This window comes from Lotus japonicus, chromosome 1 (genome assembly GCF_012489685.1).
Source record: "Lotus japonicus ecotype B-129 chromosome 1, LjGifu_v1.2".
NCBI lineage: Eukaryota > Viridiplantae > Streptophyta > Magnoliopsida > Fabales > Fabaceae > Lotus > Lotus japonicus.
This window is the reverse complement of record NC_080041.1, coordinates 91428495-91438761: the sequence shown is the minus strand read 5'-3', so window position 1 is coordinate 91438761 and position 10267 is coordinate 91428495. Positions and strand designations below refer to the sequence as shown.

At 36.1% G+C, this 10267-nt stretch overlaps 1 protein-coding gene and 1 long non-coding RNA gene across 3 annotated transcripts; one reads left to right on the top strand and one right to left on the bottom strand.

The window, feature by feature from the left end:
- Positions 1-220: 220 nt before the first annotated feature.
- Positions 221-3588, bottom strand: LOC130732217 (uncharacterized). Of its 2 annotated transcripts, XR_009016967.1 has the most exons (5): positions 3537-3588; positions 2974-3152; positions 2705-2888; positions 2528-2587; positions 221-2437 (listed from the first exon to the last, which is right to left on the bottom strand). It is a non-coding gene; the product is annotated as an uncharacterized LOC130732217 (long non-coding RNA). The 2 variants fall into 2 exon arrangements; XR_009016966.1 differs by having other exon boundaries at positions 2974-3567.
- Positions 3589-4105: 517 nt separating this feature from the next.
- Positions 4106-10004, top strand: LOC130711891 (ervatamin-B-like). The gene is made up of 6 exons (XM_057561667.1): positions 4106-4228; positions 6094-6271; positions 6355-6596; positions 6873-7025; positions 7119-7351; positions 9681-10004. Exons 1-6 carry the CDS (start codon positions 4106-4108, stop codon positions 9724-9726), a joined length of 975 nt encoding a protein of 324 aa, XP_057417650.1. The 3' UTR covers positions 9727-10004.
- The last annotated feature ends 263 nt before the right edge of the window (positions 10005-10267 follow it).

Sequence of the window (10267 nt, the reverse complement as noted above, 5' to 3'; positions counted from 1 at the left end):
ATGAACGGTCCTAGATACGATAGTGCTAGCTCCCTTCCAATAAATGAATTTTCTAGGTTTGATCTTATGAATTTCCTTCATAGAAATCTAACTTGCCTACTGCTTATCTACCACTAGATCTTATGAATTGGGGCAAGAAAAACAATACATAAAACAATACTTATAGATAAGTATTCCCTCCGTCCCCTATTATAATTTACTTTTATCTAATTCTCTAGGGTTAAGAAAAATGGTTACTATATATCAATAAATTTGCAAAAAGTTTTATTAATTTTCCTAGAAGTAAAGGTGGTGTATCTAATTTTGACATCCCCCTCAAGCTGGAATGTCGATATCCAACAGTCCAAGCTTGGACAAATTGTGTTTGAAAGGGCCAGGAGCTAATGGCTTAGTCAAGATATCTGCAGCTTGTGAAGCAGACTTGACCGGAAGCAGGTGAAGCGTTCCCTCTTGGACTTTGTCACGAACCAAGTGACAATCAATCTCTATGTGTTTCGTCCGTTCATGGAAGACTGGATGGTAGCTATATGAAGAGCTGATTGATTTTCACAATAGAGATTAACAGGCGCAGAATCATGGATGTTGAGATCTTTAAGCAAAAAAACGGGCCATTGTCCTTCACAGGTTGCTTGTGCTAATGCCCGATATTCTGCTTTTGAAAAGGATCTGGACACCACTGATTGCTTCTTGCTTTCCCAAGATATGATTGATGAGCCAAGAAAGAAAAAGAAGCCAGCTACTGACCTCCTAGTATCCATACATGCTCCCCAGTCTGAGTCTGCAAAACCTGACAGTTTCTCTGAGTTTTCAGCCGAGAAAAATAGACCCTTACTTGGGCTTTCCTTTAGATATCTCAGTACCCGAAATGCAGCATGTTGATGATCAATTGTGAGTGATGAAAGATGCTTACTAATTCTATTCACTGCATAGGAGATATCAGGTCTTGAATTAGTCAAATATATCAGCCTTCCTAATAAAGTTCTGTAGCTAGTTGGATCAAGGAGTAAATTCCCAGAATTCTTGTGTAGCTTAATTGTTGAGTCCATGGGAGTTGAGCATGGTTTGGCTGCTAGAAGACCTGTGCCATGAAGTAAATCAATCACATATTTCCTCTGATAGAGAGTGATCCCGCGCTTGGACCTTGCTATCTCAAATCTAAGAAAATATTTCAATTGTCCCAGGTCTTTGATGCTGAAAGTTCTGTCAAGTAAGACTTCAAAAGGAGAAAACAAACTTAAAACATAATATAGGGATAGTAAATTAAATTTAAAAATTGATAAATAATATAATTTTAAAGGATGAAGAAGGTGATGCATGATGAAGTTTGTCCAACCCCCTTAATCTTACTCTAGGGTGTAATAGACAAAAATTGTTAATAATAGAGTGATTAAACTCAAACCAAAGTAGATTAAAATAATTTCTACGAAAAAGAAGTGGCAATGCATATTAGGATGATATCAATAGCAAAACACATACTTCTCGATAACTGAAAAGCCATATTGTAGAGATAAGTAGTTAACGATAACACGCCAACAGCACTGCAAACTGCAAGCCGCATTTCAGGTCATGTAATCAAATTTGTTGAAACCTTCAAATGTACATTAAGGATATGAGAGTGGTAGAGGATATAGAGGAAACATTACTCACCACTATACCAACCACTAACCCAGTCCCAAAATGCAAAAGCATTGTTAGGATCAATACCAAAATTTTGCTCAAGCTGTTTCAGAAATTAAAGAAAGGGGAAATGGTAAGGTTCAGCCATAATCATAGATAGATAAATGCAAGTTTCATGGCCTTTATAGTGTGAGAATAGCACCAGTTAAATATTAACTCAGAACTCCACCCCGTTGTAATCTTAAAATATAAAAAATAAGGATTGGCGCAAGTGAGTTGTGACTTGTGAGTGATTTCGAATGATGTACGCATTAAAAGATATACGAAGCAAGACATGTATATGTATCGAGCAAACAGGAATGACCAGTTGAAAGCAGACAATAACATGATTCATGAATAAATAAAGAAATGCATATCATAGATAACTTAGTCAGCTAATGCCACAAAAGTAAAGTATGGTAATAACCGTGAGAATTGTGCTTTGCAACTGCAGAGGGCCTGGAAATAACCATACCATGAGACAGTCTTCAATTCATTATCAAAGTCAATTTTGTACACTTTCTATCTTTTAAACAAACTGTTAGTATATTTAGAACGTGTGGGATGAGATGTATATTACAAGTATATGTTCCAGATTCGGTTCTACAAGTTTCTGCGTAAAAAAGGAACAAAACTGCAGACCCCGCCACAAATGCCTAGTGCCTACACTGAAAAGCTACTATTAATATTACACTTATTCGGGCAGATGAAACCCATTCTCTAAGAGTTCGAGCATTCAGCACGGTTTCAGCTGTTGTAAAAGTCTTTGAAGCAATCACAACTGCAATCATGATAAGCACCAGTAAGACATGAAAATTAAGACTCTGTATCTATGAATCTATTATACATATTATGATCCAATGATATATACCGAGAGCTGTTTCATCCAGTGATATTCCTAACAACGTCAATAGGATCAACATTTGCAAGGCTGCAGATAAATTCAAACCGAGGATGATATTGATTTTATGGAACTATAATAAGATATGTGGCTATATTAAGCTTGATTTGTAAACGAAAAATATCATAAAGTCTCAGTAAGTCAAACCTTGAAATCACACTTTGGAAACATCACTGACATTAGATACTACACAACCCCATGCAGATTCAATAGCTTCAGGATCTACAAGGTGACATAAAAGCATTTTCAACACAATTACTCATCGTCAACTAAGGACAGTGATTCCTCCAAATACCGCATGATGTGCGTGAGCAAGCGCATGTATTTTTATCTGTCAACACAAATAAAAGGACAGCAAAAAATTGGATCAAACTACTACTACTACTGCTAAAGAGAATTGGTAATAATCACCCAACCTGTTTGAAGTGCAGTGTGTACAAACAGTGGACTAAGAAACTGCCACCAATACCAACTGCAACAATAATGTCCTTCAAGAACTGACCAAACATCAGGGACGACATTTTTTGCATCAGTTAGCATCCCTTGCAGCACGAAGGGCCACGTGAAGCATTGACCTATCCTCAGGGCTGTTTATCTGAAAGTGAATCCAACACCATCCAAGAATGATAATAACATCAGAACATTCAGCACCAGGATCACTTACATGTTCTCTGTTGTACATGATAATAACTCAATCTTCCTTTCAACTAAGATATTTAAGCAAATTGTTAGTTCACTAACTTGTGCTGATTTTCCTGTTGCGGTAGAATCTATAGATACTTCATTATTTACCAAAAAGTAGACATTATATTCCACTAAAGAGAAATTGTAAATCAGTATTTTTATCAAACACCTTAAATGCATTCTCAAATAAGACGTGTTAGAAAAACAAGGACACAATCCGATCACGAAGCAGCAATGTAAACGCATAGTAGTCATGACATATTGAGTTGTGTTAAATAAAGGCTTTGGATTACACCTTTGAAATCTCCATCTCCAAGTTTGCCTTCTTTGAGTATTTGATGTGTTTAGTTTAATTAAGAGTAAAGCTTAACTTAGGATTTGAAGATATAATATAACAACTCAAGCTCCTTTTAAAATGTTTACTCTATTTTCAAAATGTTTTGGATGTATACTTGTATAGATGGATTAAGTATATTGTAACCAAAAAAATATGTAAACATAATTATTACATTATAATTATTTACAACATTGCATTGCAGGGTTTTGATCTATGATGCCACTTAGCTATAAGGCGTTTATCAAAGTTTACGACAACTACACAATGAAAATGATTTTGAAAGAAAAATTACAAAAGTTGTTTTCACATTTTATCTAATTAAATTGAGTCCCTAAAAAGTTTTTTTTGAATTAAATTAAGTCCTTAGGCTCAATTGTGACTATTAAAAAAAAATACATGTGTCATGCCCTTAATTTGAGACTATTTTGAAATTGACAATACCAAATCCTTGAAACGCAAGGCTCACACACTGCTTCCAGCTCACATTACAAACCGTCTCAATCACACAACAAACATTTCCACCATCAATGGCGAACAATGTTTTCGGTTCCTTCTCGGGTGCGATTTTTGCGACATTTGCGACATTTGCGGGGATTTTTGGTTCTACTACTACTACAAGGTATTCGACCTCCATAAATCTTGCATTAATGGTGCTATTTTTAATTAGTTTCGCATTGAAGTTTGTTTGATGCTATTTAATGCTCCGAAACTCTAGGATTGATTCTACTTCTTGCTGATTTTTTGTGTCTCCTCTCTTTAATGTTGTTAGTTGTTACTCTTTCAAATTAGGTTTTGGTCCTTTGCTTTGAAATTGAAATTAGGTTTAAATTAAGGTTTAAATTGCCTAAAAAAATGTAACAAATTTGACCAAGATCGGATAGTATTAATTAGGCTTAATTGCACTTTTCATCCCTAATCTATACCCATTGTGCAATTTTGATCCCCTTTGTTTAAAAGGAGCAATTTTTGTACATCAAAGATCAATTTGTGACAATTGGATCCTTCTATTAGATTCCGTTAAATTTCAAATAGATTTTTCATACGTGGCGCTCATTCATGACGTGGCCCTCACACATTTTACCACTTAGATGCCACTAGGACTCCAAGTAATACAAAATAAAATTAATTAAAATTTCAAAAAACAAAAAATCAAAATTTATTTAACTTTTTTTTTTTGAAATAAAATTTATTTAACTTTAAATCTTTAATCCTAATCAAATTATTAATCTGTAATCAACCTCCATCTTCATCTGCAATTAATCAACAGCAAAAAAAAAAACAAGAAAAATCTGGAAACAAATTCAGAAGTAGCAACAACTTCATAGACGACAAGAAGCTATAAAAATTCCAGGAACAAAAATCAACTATACTTCAACCAAATACATACGTGAGGAAGTACATAAAAAGAAATAAAGAAAAGAGAGAAAGAATAAAAACCAAGAAGAGAAAAGAGGGATAACAGACAAAGACTGGGCAAATTAGAAGAGCCAAGGCATAGGGTCGGTGGAGCAAGTAGGAGGAACCTTTCATCACCACAAATTCCAATCTAAAATTGCATCAGATTCAAGCCCATAACATAAATTATGGAACCAGAACATAAATTCCAACCAAATGAAATCCCATAACATAAGGTTCCCTTCCATAGCCAAACAAAACTGAAATCCCCAAATTCTGGAACCAGAACATAAATTCCAACCAGACCAGAAAGAACAGAGGCCCTAATCCCATCTCAGCCACCAACTTTTCGCCGCAGCGCATTCCTTTATCACCGCCGCGCAACCTCATCTAGCCCACAGTCGAGGTTCAGACCATTGCCGCCGTCGACAGAACCGCTCCCTGGCCATGGCATAACGCACCACACCATCAAAGTTTGCATCAAGTTTCTCTCCTTGTTGTGCGTCCACCCTTTCCCTGCTCCTCCTTCTCTTTGTTCGATCTAGCTTTCTCTCGATCTGGAGAAGCACCGGCGTTTTCTCTCTATTTGGAGATGCACCATCGATTCTCTCGATTTGGTTTTGTCTCTCTACGTGTGTGAAGATGAAGGGGAGGACGATGAAGATGCTCAAAGGTGGAGGAAAATGTTAGTTGTGGATGGCAGAGGATTCAAGGGAGTTGAGAGTGACGGTGGCTGGGGAAAATTGGGATTAGGGTTCAATAGGTTTAATTTCATTCTTTATATTTAATTTGTTTTATTTTTTTAATTCTTTTTTATTTATTTGCTGATGTGTCAAACATGATGATGTAATTAGAAAAAAATTAGAATCTAAATAAGAATATTCTGTTTAAAATTGGATGGAAGCTAACGGTGGACTTAATTGTCACATCCTAATTTTTAATGGACTTAAATTGCTCCTTTTAAATAAAGAGGACCAAAATTGCACAAGGAGTATATATCAGGGACGAAAAGTGCAATTAAGTCAAATTAGTCCTGATTCTACTCGGTATTACTTACTTGGTACTGTCACTTTGTTATTCTATTTAAACCTGGTTCTTCTTTTCAAATCTTGTATGTCAGCGTCGTGCTCAGGAGGGTGCAGGGGAGAGACATGTTCTGTTCTGCGGTGCAAGGCTGAGGCGGCGAGGAAGAGCTCAACGTCAGCGGGCTAGGGCACGGCTCCATTTCGATCCACTTCCCGCATATGATTGGAGGATCAAGGGGGTCGTTAATGAAATCAAAGATCAACTTGAAGCAAGTAAGTTAAAAAGAATACACCAATTACTAATTCACTTATGCATCATATACTAACATCATCATGCATGCTTTCCTTTCTTTAAGGCTGTTGCTGGGCTTTTGCCGCAGTAGGAGTCGTCGAGTCCCTGTATGCCATTTTCACAGGGTTGCTGGTGAGGCTCTCCGAGCAGGAACTGATGGACTGTTGTTATGGTCAAGACTGTTGTGATGGTGAAAAGAGAAAAGGACAAACCAAATTTGCACTCGAGTACATAAAAAGAAATGGCATTTCAATGGAAGAGGACTATCCATATGAGGGTGTTAAAGGGACTTGCCGAAGGAACACTGTAATACTTTGCTTATCTCTTTTTGTTTGTTTAGTGACTGTCAATTTATTGTTTGTGGATCTTGTTCAGTTGCTGTGGGTGTCTTGTTTATTTTGCTGGTATGAGAGAGGTTTAGGGTGGCTGTTTCTAGATTCAGGGTCTGATTGTTATCATAGGAGGGGCTATGCCTGATTATTTATTTGTGTGGCAGCTTGATAACCTTCTTTCTTTCAACTCTGCCATGGGAATGGATAACCTGGTTACTTATATTGGTCTACATCATCTAATCTGTTGTAGTTAGGAAGTACTGGAGAAAGAATTAGAATTGATGGTTACCAACAAGTTCCCGCCAATGACAAGGATATGCAACTTGCAGTAGAACGCCAGCCAGTAGCTGTGAAGATTCGCGTCCCTCAATCTGATCTGAAAAAGTTTTTTGATTATGAAAAGGTTTGGTGTGTAAAATTTTATTGAATGATAAATTTTGATATTTTTTATAAACAGCTATCAAATACTAATTTTAACTTTGTCATCTTCTTTAAGGGTGTCGTCAGTGGGCCTTCTATTTCTCCAGAGAAGTATGTCTACGACGAATGCTTAACTCACGGGATGGTCATCGTTGCCCTAGGGCATACTTCTAGAGGCTGCAACTACTGGGTACTCAGGAACTCCTGGGGCCCAGAGTGGGGCATAGGGGGCTACATGCTCATGCGCAGGAACCCTAACCTTGCGTCCGGAACTTACAACATCAACACCAATGCTCTTTATCCTACCAGGTATATTTTCTTTTTCTTATGCCCATTTGTTCCTTGCTCACTTGACTTGGATGTCTTATTAAGAATTGGCCTTATTCCTTTCAATGATCAATGAACTGATGTCTAAATAATGAGGCGAATTCTCTGGTGCCCAAATTATTTTTTTGGGTAGGGTACTTGAGTGATGTGGATCACTGAATTAACTACATCTGTAATATTTGTTGTTATTAATATTAAGGAATGAAATTTAATTTAATTATAGAAAAGTCCCTGATGTAAAAAGTAAATACTGCATTTTAGCCCCAAAACATCTTAGCATTTAGGTTTCTATCTCTTCCCCAAACACACATTTGAAACTTACACTTGCAGAAACCACCCTTTCCATTTTAGATCTCCCTCTTCCATTCCCAATCTGCAAAATCAACATTAATTCTCCCCATGCTTCAACTGGATTTAATTGTCGCTCTTCGGCGAGATCCCCCGCGCGGTGATGTCCTCCGAGAGGTTCATTCAGGAAAAAAATCACTTTTGTTTCTCATATTTTGTTCGTCTGATTCGTTTCCCTGTGTTGGGCTATGGTGGCGGTCGTGCGGAAGCGTGGGTAGTCTGACGTAGTCGATGTCTCGGCGCGGCATCTCCATGCTCAGAAGCCATTGCATCTGCTCCATCTTCCTTTATGTCTGTTTCCTGGAGATTCTGGTTCTGAAGGGCGGTTTGGGTTTGAATGCTTGAAAGGGATTTTGGGTTCAATTTGGAGCTTTTGGGTTTTAATAGATTCTGGTTTATCCAGAAACCCGATCATCAACCTCCTTTTCTATCTCTGCGGTGGTAGCGATCAGAGGTTAACAAAAGCCAAATCAGAGGTTATCAAAGCCGGATCGGAGGTTAAGAAGGGAATCAAATTATTAGGCCGATTACCTAGCCAAATTCGGATGCAATAGACGAGTCCCTATTAGGGCTCTTGCTGTTTGTAGCTTTCGTTCCTTTTTCTGTTTTTATCTGTTGTTTTTTTTCTGTTTTACTTGACTATGGCTCTTTTTGAGTTAGTTTTTTTTTCTTTTTTTGACAGGAGCTCTTTTTGAGTTAGTTATTTGTTCTCAGATTACATTCTTTCATCTATTTTACCTTCTATTTTTGAAAAAAAAAATAGATTCTGGTTTATGAGATTTTGGTTTGGAGGGTTTATCAGTTTTGATTGATTTTGGGTGGGAAGAAAGAAGATTGAGAAATTGAAAACTGGAGTGAGATTACTGTGTTCGGTTCTGGAAATGAGTTTTGAAGAATATGAAGATGTACTCTAGTGATTATAATAAAAAGAAGCATGTAATTTAGAATAAATTTGGGGTCTTTACACAATTAATAAAATAATAAGGATATATTAGAACAAGAGTAAATTCATCACAGGTGTCTTAATATTATTGGTACATGTCACTCCTGTACCTACACTCATTTGTAATTGTGGGCACCAGAGCATGCACCATTGGAAATATATCATATTACATAATCATGTTTGTCATAGGTTTACATGCAATTTGGACCATTTGGATACAAAGAAATGATGTGATTTTCAATGCAAACCCTTCAGTTCTGCAAAAGTGATCGATTTGGTAAAGTTTAGGTCTTGGAAATGACTCACTTGACTTGATACAGGATGTCTTATTAAGAATTGGCCCTATTCCTTTCAATGATCAATGAACTGATGTCTAAATAAATGATTGGAAATATATCATATTCCATAATCATGTTTGTCATAGGTTTACATGCAATTTGGACCATTTGGATACAAAGAAATGATGTGATTTTCAATGCAAACCCTTCAGTTCTGAAAATTGGTGAAGTTTAGGTCTTGGAAATGGCTCAAGTGTAAACAAAAGAATTTTGGGGTTTCTTTTTATGACTGGGAAACAAACCCAAGTGCTTGTTTGGGGGTTACAATAACATGGTAACTCTTTACTGGTTTATTCCTCTGGCAATATTGTGGATCTCTTCTCCCTTTGCAATCTGCACTATCTACGGCTAGGAAGTCTTTTTCTCTTGCTGTCAGCATTTTTCTTGGTACTGTTATTGCTGATGTTTATTTTATTGAGGGCCTAGCTTCTCTTCATCTGGTTTGAAACTCTAACATTATGATATGCTAATTGTGTAGAATATAGCACTATATTGTAGCATTATTTCTTCTCCCATTGTAAGTTGTCACTAATTTATTAGATGAAATACTCAAGATTTATGCATGAGTAATACCTGCAATTTTCTTCAGACTTTATCAGCATTCTTTTTTATGTAAGTTGTCACTTTTTGCAAGTTTGAAGTTCTCTGATTCTTTATTTTATGTTGTTTTTTATTTCTGCAGAGCTTATAAATTTGAGCCGGACACTGGGGCATTTGATACTACATAGTGTTGATACTGATCCTATGAAAATCTTGCTGAATTTTGGAACTATGACCTGATACTATACATAGTGTTGATATTACTCGGAAGCTGCAAGTTTATTTTAGAATTTTACTTCAATTTTACTTCAATTACTCGGAAGAAAGTTGTTATACATTGCGAGGTTGCGACTAGAAAGTAGAAAACTTAAAGAAATGCTCGATTGAATTTTCGTTTAAAACTAGTCAAGTATAGGTTAAGTTTTTTTTTTATACATCGAAAAGATAAATTGTACCTCTTAATGATTGATTTCTAAACTTTTCCCACTCTTACTCATGTTCCCCTAATTCTTAATACTTGAACTATCATCGGGGACCAACAACACTATTATTTAACACAATGATCAATTTTAATGAATAAAATTAAAATTAGATTTTAAGTCGGAAAAATTAAAAATATGATTCTAATTTTAATTTGAATCACCATTAATTTTTTTGGTGCATCGGAAAATAATCACCGTTAATTTTAATTGGACTCAATATTTTAAGTGTTTTTACCGGCTTATCAAA